At 34.0% G+C, this 26,466-nt stretch overlaps 1 protein-coding gene across 2 annotated transcripts; it reads right to left on the bottom strand.

Moving 5' to 3' along the window:
- Positions 1-312: 312 nt before the first annotated feature.
- Positions 313-24,621, bottom strand: LOC128991095 (receptor-binding cancer antigen expressed on SiSo cells). 2 transcript variants are annotated; one of them, XM_054413824.1, is made up of 5 exons: positions 24,603-24,621; positions 22,923-23,090; positions 19,097-19,240; positions 10,472-10,585; positions 313-602 (listed from the first exon to the last, which is right to left on the bottom strand). In XM_054413824.1, exons 2-5 carry the CDS (start codon positions 23,085-23,087, stop codon positions 426-428), a joined length of 600 nt encoding a protein of 199 aa, XP_054269799.1. In that variant the 5' UTR covers positions 23,088-23,090; positions 24,603-24,621; the 3' UTR covers positions 313-425. The 2 variants fall into 2 exon arrangements, with proteins under 2 accessions (XP_054269799.1, XP_054269797.1); XM_054413822.1 differs by lacking the exon at positions 24,603-24,621 and adding an exon at positions 24,175-24,412.
- Positions 24,622-26,466: the final 1,845 nt, after the last annotated feature.

Genomic DNA, 26,466 nt, shown 5'->3' with positions numbered 1-26,466 from the left:
ATTAGTATGTATTTGTTTTGATTTGATTGTTATTGTTTTTATAAAAACACAAATTATAAAAACACAAATTATAAAAACAATAACAACTAAATCAAAACAAATACATATACTAATTTGACAGTTATAATCAGGTGATCTTTTGTTTGCAATCCAAGTGACGTCAGAATATGTGGGAGTAGCACACCTATGTTTTTTCCTTCCACCATGGGGCAAACCAGATTCCAATCCTTCAAACTGGCTCCTTTCGAAGGACTTTTAAAATTAAAAACGCAGTTAACAGCCATTTAAAAGGACAAATAAAAATACACTAAATTTGAAACAGAATACAAGCATTATTTATTTTCACATACTAACTTAAACCCTGGTATAAAACATATATGATCCATTGTAGAAATAAATATTATACAGTTAAAATGGTAAGCAAGTCAACTGACTTTCGACCCCAGGGTACTTCTACCATGGTCTCTTTTCATGGCAGCCATTTTTTCTCTCTCCGCTCTCCTTTTCTCTCGGACCAACTGAGCTGCATCCCAAGACTCTGCTTCCTCCCAGCTGTTGCCTTGGCCTTCATTCTCCTCCCAAGAGCCAAGTTCAGGTCCAACCTACGTTCAAAGGAACATAGTTAAGGTTACTGCACTTGTGATGAGGATCAACTTATTTAAAACCCTTAGGCTAGAAATGAAATGAAATGAAATGAAATGAAATGAAATGAAATGAAATGAAATGAAATGAAATGAAATGCTTTATTGTCGTTAAAACTGAGTACAAAGTTCATGACAATCGTCAAAAGAAAAAGAAAACAATCAAGATGGCAACTAAAACTAAAACTCTAAACCAAAGTACTCTTCATGTTTATACAGGCAAGCCTGGGTTAGAGTAGTTTTTAAAACATGTTTAAATTTTGAAACACACAGGTTTTTGATGGATGCAGGCAAGAAATTGTACATTTTAACACCTTGGTACTCAAAACTATTTTGAGTGGCTGTATACTTATGCCTTAGTGTAGACAGATTATCTTTAGATCTAGTACAATAGTTGTGAACATCAGATATCTTTTCAAAGTGAGAAATGTTTTCTTTTACATACAACAAACTTGCCAAAACATACAAGGATGGAAATGAGAGAATGTTAAGACTCACGAAAAGGGGCTTACAATGTGTTCTTCTATTCACACTACAAATTAACCTCACCGCCTTCTTTTGTAAATTAAAAAGCAGCCTGTTAGCATAAAAACTGTTGGCCCACAGTGAGGTACCATAGGACAAATAGCTATGAATGTGGCCATAATATATACAAATAAGGACATCATCTGAAAAAGTGGACCTAAGTGCTCTTATCATAAATATGCCTTTTACAATTTTAGATGCTACAAAATCTACATGTGAAAACCACTTCAAGTTTGACTGCAAATGAAAACCCAAAAACTTCAGAGTGTTTACATCATTACCATTACTGCTTAGACTAATAGTCAGGTCCTGAGTCTTATCAGCATTAAGACATAACTTGTTTGCATTACACCAGTCGTTAATAACAGCAGATTTTGTGTCCAATGTGTGTGTAACATCATTCAAAGAGTTACCCCGTACACACAAGGCCAAGTCATCAGCAAAAAGAAAGCTTTTTACAGATAAGTCATTAATATTACAAGGTAAGTCATTTATATACAGTATAAACAGGGTAGGGCCCAATATAGAGCCTTGGGGCACTCCGTGGGGCACTCGAACAGGACTAGAATAAGTGCCATTTAGATAGACTTTTTGCCATCTGTCACTAAGATAAGATTGAAAAAACCTAACCAAAACATCATCAAGGTTATAGCAAGAAAGCTTATTCACAAGGAGATCATGAGCCACTGTGTCAAAGGCCTTAGACATGTCGTACGATCTGAACACTATACCACTTTTGGCCTCTAAACTTTGAAAGCAATTTGATATCAGTGCCTGGGTTGCTTGGACAGTGCTGTGTTTGGGCCTAAAGCCAAACTGACTACTTGCTAAAAGGTTACTATCCTCAAGATACTGAGAAAATCTACGATGTACGAGATGTTCCAAGACCTTCGACACTGCAGGGATAATAGATATAGGCCTATAGTTAGCAATGACATTTTTAGGCCCTTTTTTATGGACTGGTATAACCTTAGAAATCTTGAACTTGTTTGGGTAGCAGCCTTGTGTTATACAAAGATTAAATAGGTAAGTCAAAACTTCACTTATGTAACTAGAAGCTAACTTCAAGATGGGGACATTAATTCCGTAAATATCTAAACAAGAGCTATTGTTAAGACTGTTGATGGCTGCATACACCTCTTCTACAGTAAATAGTCCAATCCTAAAAGCATTGTTGTCCTCAATAGTCGGAAGAGCGTTGCAAGAGGTCAAATTTCTAAGATATTGCTCAGGACCATTTGAGAGAGCCAACGGAAATGACCGATATTTATTCTGCAGACAGATTGGTTGGTGTTCATAAAATAAAATAACCTACTTCATCGCGCTTCCATGGTGCTGCCATCACGCTCTGCATAAGCGCTGTTACCTTGTCACAAGACTATGTAATGCTTCCTGCGCATGTAAATATTTGAAGTTAAAAACCTGTTTCTAAAACATAAACCTTGTCCAAATTCACCATGTCCATATGGTGTTTATTTTAAATGAAATTGTGTCCAACAAAAAAGTTTTTATTCTTGGTTACAGAATGTGTTATATAAGTAAAGACGGGTTGCGAATATTTCTGACATTGTTGTTTACATTCACAGACAGGCAGCAGAGAAATATCCTCACCATTATTTGGAATGAAAACATAACATCTGCAACAAGAAGTTATTTGTTATGTCTTTTTAGAGTGGACATGTTTATACAGTAAAATATTCCTGCCGCAGCAAACCTGCAGACTAAGCAAATTTCCATTTGCCTGAATTGATTTTAAATTAAATATATTTAAATAACATTAGGTTTAACAAGTACCTAGGTTTGCTTCTACAGGGATGCTATTTTTTTTTTTTTTTTTTTTTTTTTAGTAAAATATTAATAGTTTAGGATAAAATAAATAAATTTGTCAATTTTGATCAAATCAAAATATATCCATAAACAAGCAAACAACAATATTCTCCATTTAGAATAACATGGGAATTTTAAATTTACAGTTCTAAACCAAATTTTATAAAAATCTGAAAAAAATACTCAAGTTATCACGTTTACGGACTAATCCATAAATCTATAATTATATTAATATTTTTAACAGTTGGCGTTTTTGGCCTCTGGGGACATCAAAATGGAAAGTTAACTCAGGGATTCCATTGTAACGGGTGTTACACTTTGGACACTTTAGATTTAATTTACATATAAAAGGAACTGTTTAATCTGAAATATGAAACTGACTCTAAAAAGATCTCATCAATGTTCATTATATTTAACAGGTAACATTTGTTTTTACTTGTTGGATAGCCTTAAATATGGGAAAAAAGGGGCGTAACGGGTGTTACTGAAAATGGACAGTGAAGTTAGACTTCATGTAAATGTTCTTAAAAACCTGTGAATTTTACAACTGTAAAATTATGATTATTTTTTTAGTTATTCCTCATTAATTGTATATGGTAAAACTGTAATCTAAATTATTGTAAGTATTTATATTTTGTTATTTAACAATGAAATCATGCGTAACGGGTGTTACATGAAAATGTAACGGGTGTTACGGAGTTGCTAAAAATATGACTTTTTGACATGTATTACACAATAATTTGTGAAAAATTACAACAAGAAGTAAAATTAAGCTTTATTTAATCACAATAAGCAACAAAAACTTTTATTTTATAGTAATAAGTAATATAAAACTAGAAATCAACATTTAGGACTCTTGTCCCTTCATTTTACACAAAGGTAACTTCTAGTGGAAACTCATACTGAATTGATTAAAGTCCTCTGGGCTTCACTTTAGGTTGTTATAATTTGCCAACAAAATGATTAAACTTAACTGGTTGTATTGTTGTAAAGTCATATAAAACTATAATGAACAGTTTTGAATACGGTAAGCCCTTTATTTTTCACAAACGTCAACTGCTAATGGAAACTCATAGAGAATTGTAAAAAGACCTTTAGGCTTCACATCAGGTTGTTGTAATTTGCCAACAATATTACTAAATTTAACATCAGTAATATCATTATTGTTAGCAATGAAAACAGTTTTTGACAACCTTGTCCCTTCAAAAACATAACCGAAACAAACCCTTCATTATCAACCCCACCCTGGCAAATTGCCGCGTACCGATAAATTTTGCCCTCTTTCACCTTCTGACCACGAGATTGTTGACTGGGAACGTTAACTAGAACAAATAAGCCCGAATAAATGTCACTGACATCAACAGGCTCACTTGGTAGAATGTCCTCAGTTTCAGGCTCGTCTTCTGAATAAACATCATCATAGTGGAGACGTGTCTTCATGCTAGGAGTTATCAAATCTTCCTCGAAATCTTCTTCACTTGATTCAATGTCTTTGCAGATTGGTATTTTCTCCATTAAGGACCTAGATGTCTTACCAATTAGAATGTTTTTGGAATCGTACACTTTGAAGAAGTGGCACGCTCGAATGCCAGGAATCTTGTCGACGCTGTTCCAAAATGCATTGAGATACGGTTCATTATTGGCTACAGTACCCATGTCTACATAAAAGCTGGCAATTCCTGATACATTTTTATGTACATGCTGATAAAAGTCTTTAGCTGTTGTTATGTGAACATCTCTGTTTCCTTTCACTGTTTTTTTTTTTGGCCTCTGGGGACATCAAAATGAAAAGTTAATCAGTCCCAGGCCTAGGTCTTACCGTGCCACCTATGAATGGTAGTAGCTACTTCCCTGTAAGGAAATTCTCTAAAACCAGAAATGTAAATTAATATCAATATTAGAATTGATAATTAAAATTTTTTGTGTTAGGCCACGTTACCCGACTATCCATAATGCTGTTATAATACCACAAAATTAAACATTGTTGCTTCGTTAACTAGCTTTAGACCTTTTAGATTGTTACATGACCAAAAGACAGTTGTTTATTGCTGAGGTGAGTAATAATGGAGACCAGCTAATATTCAGTGTTGGGGAAGCTACTTTTAAAATGTAGCTAGCTACAACTACTGCTACATTTCCAAAAAAGTAGCTTAGCTACAGCTACAGTTCCGAAAAAGTAGCTAACTACAACTATACAGCTACAATGAAATGTAGCTAGCTACAATTTTAGCTACTTTTTAGCAATTTTAACAATTTTAGCAACTACATAAACCTAACATTACAACAACGCAACCAAAATAAGTTAGTTGGGTGTTCCATCATATTTAGTACTTATTTTTAAATATTGCATTATTTTTTTACCGACTTCCCCACTACCAACAAAAGGAGGAGGTTCTCAATTTGTCTGTGGCGATGTTTTTTTTTTCTATGTATATTCACCAATTTATCTGTGATTCTTTTACCGATCAACGTGGTTCCACCACCAAAATAACCAGAAGAGTTTCTATTCGGTACCATATATAGCATTATGTTTAAGAAAAATATTTGTTTGGTGAAAAATGCTGAAAACCTCAAATATTCAACATATATTTTGTTTATATTTTTGCAGAGAAGGCAATAAATAATAATAACATTCCTACAGCTGTTAGTTAAAACCATTTAAATGAAGCTACAGTTTCTTCATGAAACAGTTGCTTCATATTGATTAATAAACTATTTCTTGCCATGGAGCCTAAATAAGTTACATTGAAAAAATCCATTTTGTTTTGAAAAAAGGTAGTCTATTTCAACATTTGACCTGATTTGTGTATGATTCTGTTTTGAGTAATGAATGTTCTGACTTATAAAACATAGTGAATAGCTGTATGATATTGACAATTTAAGGTGTATTGTGAAAACCAAAGCATTCGTAAAAGAGGTCCAAATATAAATTAGATGCAATTATTCCTTAAACGCAATAAGAGGTGTGAGATTGCATAATCGTCAATCGTCTTAAAAGTGTTAAATATTTTAATTACTAAACATGCATTTGAAGATGTGGAATGTTTATTAATATTCTTCACTGTCAATAATATTATGCCTGCTTTGGAAATGGGAAGCTGATTTGCAATTTCGACTACATCTTGAGCAAACAAAACCACCTACCCCTTAAACCACTTTTAGCTGAACCAATCATATACGTATTTTTCAAAGGTAATATACTGTACGTGATAACAACCAATCTTCTACTTTTAAGAGATTTTTTAGTGCTGATGGCTGAGGAATAACTTTCTTATTGTTACAAAAGGCTTGGGACCTTACTGTATTGCGTTTTATGATGTAGAAGTACACCAATTGCTGGAAACTATGATGTCTGGCATTTCAATGTCTCTAGGAAAGACATTGAGTTTTTCATTAGGCCTAATGTAATGTACAACTCTGTTTGTTTTTTTGTTTTTTTTATCCAAAAATGTTAATTTTTAATACCCATTGATTATGTCACCTGAACAGGTGACTCAAGCAGTTTAAAAATAATTGTAAATAGTTGTTCTGTGGCACTTTTGATTGTTTCAAACAGTTTTGCTTATCAAAAACTTTAAGTAACTAATATATAACAAATTATACAGTCACAAAAAATCATGAAATAATTTATTTTCGTAAAAAATACAACCGACTTCAAATGCTCTAAAAAGAATGAAATAATTTCAATAAAGTAAACTTTTGTATTAGTCAAGCTCACGTATTTCAAGTCAGCGCGGCTCTAACTGCAAAAATATGAATAAAATAAAAGATATTGAGAGTGTATTTTGAAAATCAATAAATTATCGCTGGATAACATAAATATATAAAAAAAACATATTGAACTGTTTTGTTTATATATCAAAGGAAGTATTTTCTTGTATTTTATGTTTACTTCAGGATGATTGCATAGTGAAAATAACACAAACACAAATGTTCTAAATGAATAGGAAAATTATTTATTTTGATTAAGGAACGCGGCAGCGTTCTGCCCCGCCAAGTCCCCCAGCGGTACACAGCTGCTGCAGTGTATATATACATGACGTGACAAAGTGGCTTTTTACTCGTCTATAGTTCTGAAGAAACAAAAGCTATTAAAATAATTATTCATCTACTGGGTAGGGGCACTCATTCTCAACCAAATAAAAAAAAGAATTTAAAAAATGGTTGTGTTTGAGCCAAGAAAAACTAGTTTTAAAATTCACAAATTTTCCGTGTTCTCCTTCTCCTCCTCCTTCTCCTCCTTCTCCTTGAATGTTGACGGACCTACAGCCCAAACCACTGGCTCAATTTTAATGTTTTTTATGTTGTTTGAAAGCCCTTAACGTGTAGATGTGCCTTTTGAGGGTCTCAAGTCGGTGCGTTGACCCATAAACCATTGGCAAGCCCTCAAAGTATGATTTTGGCCCATTTAAATAACATGGGATTAAAACAAAACAAAAGAAGGACCAGCTGCGATTAAATCTCAATTAATTTAAATGTTTGTTAGAGAAATTCATAGGAACAGCTGAAAAATTATTTTAAAACTTTTATAAAGTTTTTTTTAGGTATATCGAGTGTTTTTTATTTACTACTTACTATATAAAATTACTTAGAGCAGTGATATTTCCCGATACTTTCCATTGAAAAATGCAGTGTACCGATGGTACACTGGTACAGCAGCTCGTTATTTTTAATAGTTTAATACTACTTATCAAAACATAAGAAACCTAGGAACTTGAAACTTAGTACTAGTACTAAGGTTTGTTTTATGTTATGATACACTAAAACAAATAAAACAATCGGGAAAATCGCTCTACGTATGTTAAACAAGCAATTAAAAAGTGATATGTAAATTTAGGATAAATGAGTTTTTCAATATTTGTTTTGCCTTATGCTAACAAACCTAATCTGTTTGATTACATTTTTACTTCTCTAATAAGGGCTCAATTTACACTAGTCTTTAGATATACGGGTTTAATTATCAGAACACTTATGTAACACCAACGCATTTTATGTTGTTCAAGATGACCATTGATGAAATTTGAAACTGAGTTTAAGCTCAGGGGTTTGTTAATTAGTAATTTTTGGTACGTGTGTCAAAAAGTTTTTAATCGGTTTAAAGCAGATTAGACCAAAAATGTAGAATTTATTCTACACAAATAATATTATTGAAATTAAATGAGATGTAGTTGTGCCATGGTCTATATATCAGAGAAAAGAGGACTTTTATTTAACTGTTACTTTTCAACAAAAATAAATACAATCTAACAAAAAACCACTAAGTGGTAACACTTTCCCCGCCAAGTCAGCAATCCAAAAAAGATAATAAATCATTACTTTTTCCGCCAAGAAATACAATGTAATGTATGTAAGTTTGGCAACTTGGCGGCAGACTTTTGCTCGATCACTTTAAAAAATACCATAAAACTAGTTTCATTGAGCAAGTATCTCTCCCATTACATTGCTAGGTGAGAGCTTATTTTACAAAATTTTACCTTATTTGTGCCACATTTCATAAAATCATAATAGTGATGGTTTTATATTTACTGATTACCTCAAAATTATTATACTTAGTTGGACTAATTAATTAGAGAAGTTGATTTGTGAAATTATCCACGAACGTAACTTAAATGAAAAAAAAACCAAGCAAAAGTCTGCCGCCAAGTTGCCAAACTTACATACATTACATTGTATTTCTTGGCGGAAAAAGTAATGATTTATTATCTTTTTTGGATTGCTGACTTGGCGGGGAAAGTGTTACCACTTAGTGGTTTTTTGTTAGATATTATGATAGGGAAAAGAAGCTAGTTTAAAATTAAAACGTTACTTTTCCAAGTTAGAAATATGTAAATACAATATAATCTTTTTAAAAATACTCGTTAATACCACTATAAGATTATAATCACCTTTAGTTATAGAGAGTCATCTGCAATGTGGACATCCTCTTTAAATTGTGTATCAAAAATCATCATAGAGCAGCGCTGCCTTAAAATATGTAAGCTTGACTAATACAAAAATTTACTTTATTGAAATTATTTCATTCTTTTTAGAGCATTTGAAGTCGGTTGTCTTTTATCAACTATTAAAAACAATAAAACTGTAAAACGATTATTTAAAAATACTTTTTTGTGTTACAGAGCCTAGCCTACTGAAATTGGAGTTAATTGCCTATCTTTATTTTTAGTGTTAAAAACTATATTGCTTTAACTTTTAACCATAGTGATATGTTACTTGTTCTATGAATAACACTTTTCAATGTCAAGAAATCGTCCTTTGTCATTATGCATAGGTGAAATTGTGGTTCAACAAACGTTGGTGCAGAAAACAGTGTTCAGCAAAACTTATCCTGAAATCGGCTTTTTAATTTAAACATGTTGAAAAATTGTCAAGTAAAAATAACATTTAGGCCTACGTGGCTTTGTAAAAGGTTGGCTATAGTAGGCTTCTTCTTACAAGGACTAAACAGATATATTCCTTTCTTATTAATTTATCTTGGTATTCATTTTAATCCAATAGCATCCAATAGCAATCCAATAGCCTAGGAATAGTCCTTGACAAGAGCTGTTAGCAGGAGCAAACTATGCTATTTTTTTCAATGTAAGTTTCATGTTGTATGGAGATTTTTTGTTATAATTGTTATGTGGTCTAGGCATATCTTAAATCTCATCAGGTAATTTCCTCTTCGTTAATTTAGTAAACCTTTGAAAAATCTTTGTAATGCAACCAAGGAAGGGCTTGTGATCATGAACTACAATCTACAGCGAAAGCAAAGGTTGATAGAGCTTTCTGATTATTTTACGGTTTAGGGATGGTTTCCATTAAAACCAAAGTTCAAACTATTGATTAATAAAGAAACTAAATTGATAACTGTATAATTTCCCTGTCAATCACTTGCAAACATTCAATAGCTTCTCTTGTCACCGGTAACGTTTAAACGCCGTCTGCATCTAGCGATTGTTTTTTATCTGACAGTAATCAATAACACTCAGATAATAGCCTCCATGTCCACGCAACGTTGTAATAGGTAATGAAACGACTGCGACCAGCTGTATGAAGCCAAGAAAGTAGGCCTAACTTTCTTGGAAATCTCAGTTTGAAAGATGTTGTTTCATGTAAGGTTATGATAAAAATCACTCAATCAATGTTAATGTAGCGAGAAAAGTAGCTAAAATTCCGCTACCTACAACTACTTTAAAAATGTAGCTAGCTACAGCTAAAGCTACAAAATTTTAAAAGTAGCGTAGCTACCTAACGCTACAATAAAAGTAGCGCGCTACTTCCCAACACTGCTAATATTTACTTCTCAGAGTCATATTTAAAATATCTCATTACTTTTTTTCCCCACTAATGATGGACAGACAAATCATCAGATTTATGATGTTTAGTAATTTAGATATTTTCTTTTTCTAGTAAGGACACACAAATTAAACACCAACATAGTTAATAAATGTTGATGGGTGAATAATTATTAATACATTTAAAAACCAAGTATTACTCACAGAAGGTAAAGATTCAGGAGAAAATGTCAAACGTGAAGAAAGACCAACATCTTGCTCACAACCATTTGATCTTACATGTACCTTCTTTTGCCTTGTAATTCGCGGAGTCATATCCTGAAAACATTACAGTGTTTATAAGCAAATAGTGGGATAGATTCATTGTGCGAAAGAGTTGCAGTACTTAAGGACTTTAGTTTGTTGTTCATACCGGTTTTGTCACAGAGACCTAGATATCTTACACAAAGAAATGTTAAATTAAATATCTAAATAAATATAATAGATTTTTTGGAAGCATAGTTGACTCTCGAGGTTTAAAAAATTCAAAGTCGTGAGAATCTGGAATGATAAAAATAAATAAATTATATATATACACTAGAGTAGGCTGCCTAACCTAGTGATTTATAACTGTGCCCCCCCCCCCAAAAAAAAGGGGTATTAGAGGTTACTGCGTCAACAGACCCAACGTCCAATATAGACAATAGACAACAGACAAAGCTTTATTGTACATGACGCCTGATACAATAATTACAAAAGTAATTCCCAAGCTGGTACATGGTCAATTTATATTTAATAATCTAATTATACTGTAACAAGAGTAAAAACTATTAAAATTTATCTTTAAAAAACGTCTGAATTTTGTAATACGCTTTCTGGCTCAAAGTCTCTTTCAGCTTATAAGTAAAATTTGATTTTGATAAAGTTCTGTATGAATTAGGTAAATGATTGTAGATTTTTAATCCCATGTAAAGAGGCCCAGTTTCAAATTTTGTGTGCGAATGTTTGGGGAATTGAAAAGTTTTGTTATTATTTCTCGTTTGATAACTAAACATGATGAGTAAGCCTTAAATTGAACATAAATAAAACAAATTTTGTATATTTTAGAACACCTCAAAATAAATTCAAACATTACCCACAGTTGGTTTTTGAGGGTCAAATTTTAGAAAGAAAAAATACTACAAATTTTCTTGGATTGAAGATTGATGAAACCCTGAGTTGGGATGATCACATAAAAGGAGTACTTTCCAAAATCAATTCAGGGATACATGCTCTTTCAAAAATGTCAGGCCTTTGTAATACTGAAACTTTAAGGGTAATTTATTTTTCATTCATCCATTCACACATATCATTCGGTTTATGCATCTATGGTTCTGCGAACATAACTTCTTTAGATATGATTTTAAGAAGCCAAAAAAAGCTATCAGAAAGATGTTGAAATTGCAAAAAGATGAATCTGTTGTAGAACACTTTAAAGGCCTAAAAATTTTAACAGTTTATGGACAGTACATTTATGATTCAATCATCTACGTAAAATCCAATCCTGAAAAAGTTACTTTAAACAATCAAACACACTCTTACAATACAAGAAGTGGGAATAAAATCCAGACTGATCAACATTGATTACAATTTTTTGAAAAGAAAACAACCTATAATGGATCCAAATTTTTGAAATACATACCAAGTTATATTAAAAATAACAACAATTTAAATTCATTCAAACGTGCATTAAAAAGTTTCTTGACTGAAAGGGCTATTTACTCACTAGAGAATTTTTATAGAGTTAGTTAGTTAGTTTAATTTATGATAGGTTACGTACCTTTTTTTATTCCGTCGTCAGTCCTAAAATAGTCAGAGGGTGACTAGTTTCGGGTCAGAAATGACCCATTTTCAAACCCATTTTCATCAAATCGATTGGTCCAAAATCCGACAGAAGTCTTCGTTATGAGGTACAAACACATGTCGACACATAAAGTTCACACATTTACGACACAAAGCACATTTAATGAGAGTAGCCGGCTACATTTTATAAGGGACACACTGACGCAGGTAGCACGGCGGACACGACGGAACTAGCCGTTGTCGAAGCGGTGACATTGACCTTTGGGGTGGGGGTGCGTCAGCTGGTAATGGTTAGCATTAGATCCATTGTTGACAATTTCTATCCTATCGAATAGTATGTTAGAGTCGGAATTTAGTTTTTCGTTCAGAACGTTCTGGGGGGATTTTTTTGTGGCTTTATAAATTTCGTAGTTCTCTAAAACGTTCATGAGGGCACCTTTACTGCACTTGTGTAAAATGTGTAGATTATTTTGGCAACTATTGATATTATGGTTGGCATTTAGCAAATGTTCTGCGAATTTGGAACGCTGTTGTGTCAATTTTGGTTTAGGGAGGTGTTCCTTGAACCTGGTTTTGAATGAGCGTCCTGATTGGCCTATGTATAATTTAGGGCAGTCGTTACAAGTCAACTTGTAAACACCAGTACCGTCTAGATTGTCAGTATTATCTTTGTAGCTAGACTGGTTTAAATGACGTTCTAATTTGCTTGATGTTTTACTGGCCAAAGTGATGTTATGTTTTTTCAGTTCGTTCTTTAAAGTGTAATGTAGACTGGCACCAAATTCAACAGAGACGAAGTTGCGAGATTTTTCATTTTGTTTAGCATTATTGTTTTTATGTTTGTTAATAATCTTATCAATAATATTGCTGGGGTAACCATTATTGATAGCTATATGTTTCAATATAAGATATTCGTTATTGTAATCTTCTGTGGACATTGGGATTTTCAGTAGTCTGTTAACAAAACTGTTGTAGGCTGCCATTTTGTGGGCTTGGGGATGATTTGAAGTGGCATGGATAGTATGGTCGGTGGTTGTCGGCTTCCTGTAAATCTTGAATTTTATTTTGTCGTTTTCCTTAGTTAACGTAAGATCTAGGTAGTTTAGAGATTGGTTTTGTTCGATTTCTGAGGTAAACTGCAATTGGGGGGATATGCTATTTAAGTAGTTGTTCAAGAGCTGTATCTGTCTCGAGTTGCCTTTAAAAACAATAATTATATCGTCCACGTATCTTTTGTAGAACAATATCTTACTACGGAATTTATTTTCCTCGGAAAAGATAAATTGGTTTTTGAAATGGTTTAGGTATATTTCAGATAGTATGCTGGATAATGGAGAGCCCATAGCTAAACCATCATTCTGTAGATAAAATTTGCCGTCAAAAGTAAAATAGTTTTGTTCTAGAGTGATTCTTAATAGAGTCATCAGCTCGTCAATGGCTTCGGGACTGAGTTCAGAATTGTTTGACAAGTTGTCACGAGTGATATCTAAGGTCTTCTGGATAGGGACATTCGTGTATAGATTAACTATATCTAGTGAGGCTAGTGTGTGTCTATTCTCAACTTTGACCATGGAAATTTGTTCTACTAAGTCTAGGCTATTTTTTAGGCTATAGTTGTTCTGTAGTTTAACATGGTTTCTCAGTATCTTGTCGAGTAGTTTGGCGATTTTATAACTTGGGGCTGAGGTAAAGTTTACTAAGGGTCTAATAGGCATCTGTTCCTTATGAATTTTAGGTAGACCTCTGAGAACTGGAGCCTTTGGTTTTATCATTTTTAGATGGTTGCAACGGTCACCGTTCAAAATAGATTTAGTTCTGTTTAATGCATGTTTTAACCTGGTCTGGAATGTGTCTGTGGGGTCATTAGTGATTTCTGTTATGTTGTTATTCTTTATAAAGTCTGAAACTTTCTCTTTGTATACACTATTGTCCAAAATGACGATACATTGGCCTTTGTCAGATTTAGTTAAAATGCTGTTGCTATTTATTAACTTTTCTTTAATGGACTTGATAGCATTTATATCGTTGTTCTGAGATTTGTTCTTATGTATTTTAGAGTTAAGTATGGAACGAACCTTTTGGTCAATAATGTGCCTGACGTAGTTCTTGGAATTTTCATCTTGGATACTGTTAATCGCTATTTCGGCTCCGAGTATTTCGGAAACTAGGTTTTTTCTCCAATTACCTTGTTGAATATTGTGTTTAAGAACAACCATTTCAGTTTCTGTGAATTCTAGGTTAGTGCAGTTTCTCACTCTTGGAAAAAATTGGTGGGCTATCATAATTTTCTCAATAGGCATGGTTTGTTGTTGTACTAATTTATCTAGTTTATTTTTCTGGATTCTAGCTTTCCTTGAAATAATTACACTGACTTGATTTTCAATGATAGAAAGGACCTTGTTACTTTGAGCTGGGTGGATGGTATTCAAAAGTTCAATGTGTTTTTTCAGGAGTAAAGTGTTTAGCATGTTTTTCTTTTTGTAAAGGAATTTAATTTCATTTTTAATCCAACATAATTCAGCAACAGATTTGGCTTTTTTGGCAGCGAAGCTTTTGTTATTTATTTTAACCTTTACATAATTCGGTATGACGTTCAAGTCTATGCAGGTCTTGTTGAACTTTATGTTCTGACATGTATTCATTAGCTTCAATTTGATGTTTTTGTATTTATTGGCAATGGAAGCCTGACTGGCGTCTAATTTAAACATTATTGCCACCAGGACTGATGTAGAATGATATGATAGGTTACGTACCTTTTTTTATTCCGTCGTCAGTCCTAAAATAGTCAGAGGGTGACTAGTTTCGGGTCAGAAATGACCCATTTTCAAACCCATTTTCATCAAATCGATTGGTCCAAAATCCGACAGAAGTCTTCGTTATGAGGTACAAACACATGTCGACACATAAAGTTCACACATTTACGACACAAAGCACATTTAATGAGAGTAGCCGGCTACATTTTATAAGGGACACACTGACGCAGGTAGCACGGCGGACACGACGGAACTAGCCGTTGTCGAAGCGGTGACATTGACCTTTGGGGTGGGGGTGCGTCAGCTGATAATGGTTAGCATTAGATCCATTGTTGACAATTTCTATCCTATCGAATAGTATGTTAGAGTCGGAATTTAGTTTTTCGTTCAGAACGTTCTGGGGGGATTTTTTTGTGGCTTTATAAATTTCGTAGTTCTCTAAAACGTTCATGAGGGCACCTTTACTGCACTTGTGTAAAATGTGTAGATTATTTTGGCAACTATTGATATTATGGTTGGCATTTAGCAAATGTTCTGCGAATTTGGAACGCTGTTGTGTCAATTTGGGTTTAGGGAGGTGTTCCTTGAACCTGGTTTTGAATGAGCGTCCTGATTGGCCTATGTATAATTTAGGGCAGTCGTTACAAGTCAACTTGTAAACACCAGTACCGTCTAGATTGTCAGTATTATCTTTGTAGCTAGACTGGTTTAAATGACGTTCTAATTTGCTTGATGTTTTACTGGCCAAAGTGATGTTATGTTTTTTCAGTTCGTTCTTTAAAGTGTAATGTAGACTGGCACCGAATTCAACAGAGACGAAGTTGCGAGATTTTTCATTTTGTTTAGCATTATTGTTTTTATGTTTGTTAATAATCTTATCAATAATATTGCTGGGGTAACCATTATTGATAGCTATATGTTTCAATATAAGATATTCGTTATTGTAATCTTCTGTGGACATTGGGATTTTCAGTAGTCTGTTAACAAAACTGTTGTAGGCTGCCATTTTGTGGGCTTGGGGATGATTTGAAGTGGCATGGATAGTATGGTCGGTGGTTGTCGGCTTCCTGTAAATCTTGAATTTTATTTTGTCGAAATTGTCAACAATGGATCTAATGCTAACCATTATCAGCTGACGCACCCCCACCCCAAAGGTCAATGTCACCGCTTCGACAACGGCTAGTTCCGTCGTGTCCGCCGTGCTACCTGCGTCAGTGTGTCTCTTATAAAATGTAGCCGGCTACTCTCATTAAATGTGCTTTGTGTCGTAAATGTGTGAACTTTATGTGTCGACATGTGTTTGTACCTCATAACGAAGACTTCTGTCGGATTTTGGACCAATCGATTTGATGAAAATGGGTTTGAAAATGGGTCATTTCTGATCCGAAACTAGTCACCCTCTGACTATTTTAGGACTGACGACGGAATAAAAAAAGGTACGTAACCTATCATATCATTCTACATCAGTCCTGGTGGCAATAATGTTTAAGTTTAATTTAATTTAGTCCATTTAGTGCTGATGTTTAAAACCGTCTGTGACTTAAGTTCTGTTCGATATTGTAAGAATTTGTACTATTAATTTTATTTTATTACATTTTAGCGAATTTCCTTATAGGGAAGTAGCTATTACCGTAGGTGGCACGGTAAGACCTAGACCCGGGACCGATTTACTTTTTCATTTTGATGTCCCCAGAGGCCAAAAACACCATTCGTTCAAATTTTTATATATGTATATATATATAAATAAATTATACTATTATTATTATAGGTATCTATATATATACGTCCATGAACGCGATAACTTGAGTAATTTTTGTCCGATTTTGATGAAATTTGGTTTAAAGGTGTAAAGTGGGATAAACTTGAATGAGATCACGAACCAGCACGATCGGACCATGGGAACGGGGCTTTACGGGGGGTTTTATGGGGTAAAAATTGGTTTTTCTCACTTTTGACCCTCAAAACACAAAATTTCCCGATTTCTCTTTAGACCTTTTTAAAGAGCTTAAAAAAACAAATAATTTAGTATATAAAAGTATTTTTGTTCGATTATTAGCAACGGAGAAAATTAAAAAAATTGTAAATTTAAAATTCCCATGTTATTCTTATGGAGAATATTGTCAAATGTTGTAGTTTGCTTGTTTATGGATATATTTTGATCAAACTTGGCAAATTTATTTATTTTGTACTAAGCTATCAATATTTTACTCAAAAACACACTTTATTAGTTTCCTTGTAGCAGCAAACCTAGGTACTCGTTAAACCTAATGTTATAAAATATTTAACTGAAAATCAATTCAGACAAATGGAAATTCGCTTAGTCGGCAGGTTTGCTGCGGCGGGGGTATTTAATTTTATGGCCTATGTTACAAATATTTTAAATGTAATATAGGCTATTCATTGACACTATTCAATGTACCAAGCATGTACAGATGACGAATAAAGATATTTTGATTTGATTTGATTTGACTTATTTTATATTTTTCATAAAATAAAGGATTTGCATGAACATACTTTGCTATTTCAAATATATAAAGAGATGGTAATGTTAAAATGGAATGTTTTTTGAAACAAGTTTACAGCTTTTTTTAGACTTCTGGTGAAAAATAGTTCTGAGAATGGACTTTTGGCAAGTGAACACTTTCTTGGCCTCTGCAGAGTTACCCCATAGAGTGACGCCATAAGCCAACAAAGAATGAACATATGCATGATATACTGTCAATCAGACTTCTAGAGGCGTGACCTTGGATAGAACACTCAGTGAATACCTTGTTGACCTTAATTTTTTATTTAGATGATGAATGTGGTCGGACCAACTTAATTTTGAGTCTAAATTTAGACCTAAAAACATAACAATTTTTGTATTACTGATTGTGGTGTCTGTAACTCTGTTTCTGAGTTTAAATTGAAGAATATTAGTTTTACATTCATTTAATTTCAGACCATGGCTCTTAAACCACTCATTGATTTTTTTAAATTGTGCTGTCAAAAGTTAATTTAAGTTCACTTTGTGTTTTTCTTTTTAAAAGAGCAGTTGAGTCATATATCGTCCAATATATCGGACGTCTTGCAAGTATTTTGTTTTAAACCCTATACATATAGTATTGAGATTGACATATTAGTACAAGTGGTACATATTAAATTAAGGTACAGTTAAGTGCCTATTATCTGAATGCCATTCGAAATGTATATTCAAAATTCACAATTTACTACCACACCAACATTACGAGAGCGGCCAGCAATGCTTCAAGCAAAAATACACAGTACACATAACCTCACTTTATGTCTAACGCGGTTACGAAAACAGCATCGTAATCTTGCACGATCGTGGCAAAATCATGAACAACTCGCGCGGCCGTGTAGACGTCATCATCGTCTCCCGCGGTCTTGCACAATCAAGGCAATAGTGGTAATTTTACGACCACTCGGGTATCGGTATCGAAATTGACTTTTGAGGATCGATTCTCGATACTGATACCAACGTACAAGAATCAACATATACCTACTCAGCCAATAATGTTGAATATTTTTCCTCTTTCATGGCGCTACCTAGGCGGTCCCATGGCCACGACTCCCGGGACGGCCCTGGGCCTACCTATCCATTATCCAAGATAAACCGGCCGCAGCAAGGTCAGAATTATCCAAGTTTGTTTTATATTTATAACAAATTACGTATAAGTTAAACTATAAAAAAAACTCAACTACTAACTAAACTGTAAAAATAAGATCAAGCCAACCTGATCCACTAAACGACAAGTTTGAGCTGTGGCAAAGGCATTAGGGTTAACAAAGATCATGTATAAAAATAAGGTAGGTATAAGGTAACGTAGCTTATGCACAAAAAACCCTAATCATAAAGTACTGTACAAGTACAGATGCCTTAGTCCTTTGGTTTTAAAGATCTTGCCATTACAGTCATGTGAGTCATGGCTCTTAGAATTAGCACACAATTTCTCAATTGGTAATCTGGAACTCAATTTACACAGAGAGAGCTGCATATTACAGTTAAGGTACGATAGCTGAAGACTGGCCTACTTGATTTTAAAAACATAAAATCGTTAAGACGTTACTAGCTGATTTCACACCTTCAATAAAGTGATTTTCTAGTTTTGCATTATGAAAAATAGCTATTATTCTTTAAATACCTACATTTGTAGGCTAGTCACTCTCCGTTTTTCCCAACAGACTTGGAAGGACTTTTTTACTAAGTAATAAAAAAAAAATACCATGGTACTGGTACCTAAACAAAACCCACCTCAAAAAAATCTGGATCATGTTCTTCAACCTTTTCAGGCTGCTGCCGAAATGCTTGTTGCCTGTACATTTCAATTTTATGTTGGACAGAATTAGGTTCAGATACAACCTTTAGAGGCTCTTCCCATGTCCAGTTTTCAACATCCTGCAATCAGAGTTGTATACAAAAAAATGATGAATCAATAAAGATCATGTTAGGCTACTATAATATTTTTGAGATAATTTAATTTCTCACCATATTTCTAAAAAAAACAAAATTTTAGACTTACAAAATGTTGAATGTTCATAAGTGATGGCGATGACTAAACGTTTACTACGTTTATTAAAACAAAGGGGGATAGAGAGACATTTGCTAGTTTTATAATTTAAAAAAAGCTTTTGTAACATAAGAATGTAAGTGGAATGTAAGGAAAAATTCCTTCTTGCTTTTTAACTTAAAATCTTACACATAAACTCAACTGTATCATGACAGCTTCAGCAAATTGTGCGATCTAGGAGGCAAAGCCTAAACTAACACTAGCTTACTGGCACTGGCTGTAAAGTGTTATTTGGTCGGATTGTTGGCTTATTGATCCTAGGGGACTCTTAGGTGAGAACACATCAATGTAGATCAAACGAACAAATAATGACATTTAATATCAGATGTAGTCTGCAACTAATGAGGAGTGTGTCAAAACTGGTGGGAGAGGAGCGTCTAAAATGTATGAGGAGAAGCTTGAGTGCAACTAGATCAGTGATTTATATGACACCGCCATAACTGAGAGTGTATTTTAGGGCAAAAATGAATAAGTTAAGTGATGATTATTGAATAAACAAGATTTTGTGTCTTTGTTACAAAGATATGCTTTCTTTAGCTGGGGACCATTTAATAAAACACAAGTGTAGCAAACCATAATTCGTCCACCTTACCATCACGTCTCTTTACATCCTGATCCTAGAAACCGTTGTTCTACTCTACCCACTTAACTGGGATTATTTGCAAACAGAATGACACCAGGGCCCTGTTTCATAAAAATACTAGTCTAGTAAATACTAGTCCCGTATTTACCTGTCCTACTAATTTGTGTTTCATAAACGTTTTTATACCGCTAGTAAATACTAGTGTATTTTACTAGTCACGTGACCAAAACTACTAGTCACGTGACCAACTCTACAAGGTAAACTTTCAAAACAAGTTTCTAACCTCAATCACAGGTTTTCAAACCCTTTATAAAGGGTTTTAACTTTGTTTTCATTTTATACAAAAAGTAAATAGTTGTAGAAACGCAGTGTTTTCTTTTAATTAATAACTATATAGACACATAAGTAAAACAATCACACATTATTTATCAAATCGCTATTATTTATGTTCATCAATGAGCCCGCCGACGCGGCGCAGCGTCGCGTCGCTGCAATCAACACGGTGATTGTAGTAGCCGGTTGCAGGCCTAGTTTCGGCGCTCAACAGTTGGGTGGAAATTGATCTGTTGCTGCCGCATTCGCTGTGATTTGTATGGTTTTTGTTTTATTCTGACATATAAAATTAAGCTTGCTATGAGTAAAGAAAAGAAGGTTCAAATTTTGAATGTAATTAAATCGTCTAAGGACATTTTGTTTATTGAAATGGTTTCAAGTACCTTTACACGTACCCTTACCCGTACACACACGTACGTTACCCTTACGGTTTCAAGGATATTTGGGTTGAAAACCATTTGGTGATATTCTAATTTTGAGTCTACAAACCATGAATAATAAGCCTAAACGTTTATTGATGTAACAAATAATTGCAACGCCGTTACAAGCAATGGAGAAGTAGGTTTTCAAGTATAAAACATGGCTTAGTCCCTTCGGCAGGGCGTAGCTCAGAGGTAGAGTTCTCGCTAGTCATGTGGCGGGTCCCTGGTTCAAATCTGCAACACTCACTACTTTTTGTTCCATTAATTTAACTTTTACATGTTTTTACATTAAAATAATTAACAGCTCTAATTAACATCTAATTTTTTTATTACTTTGAATAACAAATTCAGAATAGGTACCAAATTGGATTGAAAGTAATGTTTTTATGATGAGCAGTTCAGTCCAACGTCCAAAATCAAATATAGGCCTAAAAAATTGTTAGTACATCACAGTGTTTAAGCTATTTAGGAAAGCAAATAATAAGCACCTCAAAAAATAAGCAACTCCTCTTTAAAACTGTCTTACTATTATTTCCTATTAAAATTTCTTTAAATAAAACCGAGAGCCTTGGGTGTAAAATAATCTGATTAATGTTGCAATGTTGGATAAATTTGTTACATCTTTGTATGCAATACGGTATGCGGTTTTAATTTGGTTTCTCTCAAAGCTTAAAAATCTTTTCTCTGTGATAGCTAAATAGTTGATATAACCATGAAATTTAACTGAAGTAAAATTAGACTAAAATTTCACAGAAATTGATAACTTATAATTAGGCCTATAACTAATTCTAATAGGGCGATTGTACATAGATTATAAAATTCTATTTCTCTCATTTTGTACTACGCCACATTTATTGATTGTAATTTATATCTAATAATTATCATTTTTAGCACTCACAGATCTATTTTTATCTTAAATTGCAAACGTGAGCCAATTCGCACTTGCAAAAAAAACTTAATAATTCATTTTTTTAATGATGTGAGTAATGAAATAACTCTCTTTCCAAAAATACTAGTCTACTTCAAATAATACGGGTGTAGAGAGGTTGTTAGAAAATGGCAAGTATTTACCAGTGTAATTTACAAGAGTAAAACTTTATTAAACACATTGCTGTCTACACTAGTAAAAACCACTAGTAATACTAGTCCCTACACTAGTAACTAGTATTTTAAACTAGTAGGTTTTTGAAACGTAGACTTGTAAAATACACTAGTATTTACAAGTCCATGGACTAGTAAATACTAGACTAGTGGTTTTATGAAACAGAGCCCAGTTGTAGCTCTGTAGTTGGAATTTACGCTTCGCTGCGTGTTTTTACATTTATTTAAACTACCAAATCTACCGCCGCGTGTGGGATAAGGTCAGTGATACGTTTTTTTCCCCACAAGAAACATATCTGATTCTAACATTCATTGCTACATGACTAAAAGCTATCGCTCTAATGCAATGAGTGTGGGTAAATTTACACAATAACACAACATTTTTTCCTACACCTAAACAAATACCTTGTTACAATATCACGGAATATTGAAGAATATTCATACACACACATAACACCAGCTCACTTTGTGAAAACCCCATCTGAATAAATGAACCATGATGATTCCCTGATCTACCGATTGCGGTGAGAACATTGAAGGTTTAAAAGATAAAAACTCAACAATTAAGGACTTAAGGGTCCAGTCTTAAGCCCATCAAAAGCTACTGACAAAAGCAAGTCCAGTAAAACCTTATTTTGCAACAGGTTTGAATACATTGTCCTACCATTGTCCTTGCAGTGGCGGATCTAGAGCAGTCACAAGGGGGGGGCGAACCAGGGAGTCAGGGGCGGTTCGGGGGTACCCCTCCGAAAAATGTGTGTAAACTAAGTCTCCTAAATCACAGTTTTTTACCATTTCTTTGTCCAAAGTTAGTGTGACAAATTATTTTACGCAATTTGTATGCACTACTGTATTACATGCAGTAAAAAATATATGTATATGTATGCCCGAGGGGGGGGCGGTCGCCCCCCTCGCCCCCCCTCTGGATCCGCCACTGTTGTCCTTGGTGGTTTTGGAAACATTTCCGAACAGTTTGGCAATCCCAATTGACACTTATATAAATTCCTGTAGCTCAAAATGTATTGTTGGCAATCACACACTATTTTGCGCAATGAAGGTGTGAATACTCACATCATTTTGTCCTTCGTAACGAGTTCCTACTCCGACACCAGTCAATGGTATCGAGTCACATGATGATCTTCTTCTTCTTTTAAAACAACATAGGGATCTCTTCACTAGTCCAAAGATGAACAGGAGAAGTTTCTTAAGTTTATTTACTAAGATTTCCAAAGCCATAATCTGAAAAAAAAACAACATTATCTATGACACAGCGATTAGAATAGGACAAAAATACCACCGGCATTCCATAGATAATGGGAGAGGAGCAAGGACACCTCAGTCATGACCACGCAACTACCCGTACCGCGTCGTAGTGTCCTGTACTGGCCAGTAACAATGTTAATCCGTATTTTCGTGTTTCCTGTAGTATGTGTGTGTTTTTGTGTTTACCGACGACCTCAATTTGAGTGACATGACATTTTTTAACAGCTTGATGATGGGATTTTAATCCTGAAACCGGTCGCCTAAGACGACAACAATAGGATCACTGACGGACAGGTAATATAACTTAAACCATTTTATGAAAAAAAAACAAAAGAACATTAGGCTACTAAGTTTAATCAATTTAGAACATTCATTTTAAGCATGGTGGGAAGGAGCTGCCTAAAAATAACAAAAGTAGCCCCTTGGCAACTTTGTTTGCTACTTTATGCTCATTAACTATTTGCGTGTTTGCAGAAAACCTTTGAGGAAACTTAGGTTTTGGAATAAGCCCTAACTAATTAAAGGATTTTGGGTTTATAAGATGCACAAAAACATATACTTAAAGTAGGCAGAGTTAAATGACTAACTTAAATAGGCCAACACTTTTTTTTCTCTTCCAAGCATGCTAGGCATGAGCCTGGTATGTTTTCACATTAGTTCAGGCTAGAATTAGGGGATGCGGCATTATCAATTAGATAAAAATTCATTGGTAATTTGGCGGGCGTTTTAACACTAGACCAAATCGCTCACCAGAGAGCGAGTCCACATATTGAGCAGTCCACACGTTAGAGTTAAAAGAATTAATTTAGAAGGACCTAATTCTTCAAGTTCCAGCACCTCGCAAGCTTTCAAAAGTAGGCCTACCCAAGTTTATGTCATGTAAAAGTTAAATGTTGTAGGCCCTATTATAAGACTTATGACATAACTTAGGCCTAGACCTTAATAAAGTGACGGCATTGTGTTATATAGGCTATGACTGATGATGTATACAACTTGGTATCAATTAGACTGCATGGAACAGAACAGAATACAGTGTAAGAATATAGAAGTTTATCCTCACCAACTTTATTTGCGGTAGCTTAGTAGGCCTAGTTTATCCTAATCCTAACATTTTATTTTAAGGTTATGTTACACTGAGAGATTACAATACTTTATCAATCTTTCACACAGTCATAAATCAAGATTGGTCCATTGTAAATAAGGATAATGCGTCAACTATTTTCAACATTTACCAAAAGCCTATTAGAACCGTTTTTGTTTACATCGAGCGGTTTCTAAAAACGATTGACGTAAATACGCGTTTACACACAAAGCAAAAATTCAATTTTTGACATTTGACATTTGACATTTCATTTCATTTCATTTTCACTTCACCATCGTGTACTTGATTACGTCGATGTCATCTCAAAAATGCCATCATGATAAAATAGTTTAGAGGTACCGGTACTGTAGTTGGAAAACATAACAATTATCTTTTTAATACTTTACCTAACCCGCCATGTTAAACCTCCCTATCCCAAGCGTGATGTATACAACTTCCTTACTTCTCGAGTGATGTAAAGGATGTAAAGTATCAAAAACTCACTCGGTGATGTAAAGAAACCCATTTAAATAACATTGAGTGCATAACTTAAAAAATATACCTCTATGGAGCCAATGACATTCAACGCTAGAAATCAGCTGTGCGCTTGAATGTTATTGTTATGCTTTAAAGTATTTCCTAACCTAGCTATTGTTTGTAAAAGAACGTTACTGTTAGAAGATGAGTGAAATGGATAGTGATGAAAAATATTGTACGTAAACCCATGTATATTGTCGGGTCAGGTAAAATCTTGTACGTTACACGTTACGCAAGAGCGTGTAAAACATCACTTAGATGAATTATGCAACTCGCTTCCGCTCGTTGCACAACATTCACCTGCGTGATGTAAAAACGCTCTTACTACACTTGTAATGTAAATAGCTATTACACTTTACTTTTACCTTACATGAGACAGGCAAAGTTGTAATCCTTCTATTAGCAATATTCGTTCCTATACTATGTAAACTAAAAAATATACCTTTTCAAATTGGATTTCATGCCAGCACTATGTAATATTTTTTATAAGCACTGAACCATATCCCTACACTGGTCTTATTACTATAAATATATATATATATATATATATTACTAATACCGGTATTATATTAGACTCTATACACGGCCACCTTTAAATCCAGGCCGCGGCCTGGTAGAATTGGCAAGGCCACGTCGCAAGTAGTGTTGTACAGCGCCCGATCTCCCTTAAGATAACATGGCGGACGGCGGACAGGTGACACCAGCTCATTCATTTAGCGTATTATTTAAATTTATGAATATAAATTTATCAAAAGATTGAAAATAAAACATATACAATTGAAAACCAAAACAATGTAAATTGAAAATTTATACCTGTCCATTTATAATGGAGTCAATATTTTCATAGCAAAGTAACCAAGCTTTTATCATAGATAAAACATACTCCCTTAGTAGATTTCTCATCCTTATGGAACAGCTGGGAAAGACAATTTTATTGTTAGTTCATGTACGGTTTATGTAGAGGTCGTGTTTTGTTTACAATTTGTTTCCCGTTATTACAGCCATTTAAAACCTCGTTTAACCAAATAATACGATCTAATCATAAACAATAACTTGTCCCCTAGTTATATAACCAAACAGTAAAGCACAAATCAAGAAATTAACCCTAAAATAATGGAAACAAAGTGTCGTCGACACTAGCGCCTTTGTGTCACGTACATGAACTAGACACGAAAAACGTGCTTCAAAATTTACAATGGGATGAGAAGTCTACTTGTGTTGGTTAGTCTATGCTTTTATTCTAAAAAAAAATACACAAATACCATTTAGCTTCCTCTAAACAAAACAACTGTAACAACACTACTTGCGACGTTGCCACTTCGAAGGCCGCGGCCTGGAGTTAAAGGTGGCCGTGATATATGTCAATAGTCTATTATTACTTCGGTTAAGTTAAGTGCTGTAAAATATGAAAATTCACGATTGAATTTTACGAGCATACATTTTTAAAAGCAAACTATACTTCGGCCGCTTAGAAAACGACCTGCGCGCTAATGCTAAACAAATGCTGGAGGAGGTCGTTTTCTAAGCGGCCGACTTATAGTTGCTCTGCTTGTGTTTCGTTACGGGGTGAGAAAAGAATAATTTAGTTTTCAAATTTACTACCGTATAAGAAACAGTTACAACACACTTAGCAGGAGGCATATAGGCAAAGCTCAATCGTACTTATTGATTACTTAAATAAAGATCTCTTTATGTATTACCAGCATTTTATAGTGTATTGCATTTAAAATATAT

This window comes from Macrosteles quadrilineatus, unplaced genomic scaffold, assembly GCF_028750875.1.
Source record: "Macrosteles quadrilineatus isolate MER2022 unplaced genomic scaffold, UCM_ALF_1.0 Scaffold_3__2_contigs__length_128488019, whole genome shotgun sequence".
Lineage (NCBI taxonomy): Eukaryota > Metazoa > Arthropoda > Insecta > Hemiptera > Cicadellidae > Macrosteles > Macrosteles quadrilineatus.
The sequence above is the reverse complement of the archived record's forward strand: the minus strand, read 5'-3'. Positions and strand labels throughout refer to the sequence as shown.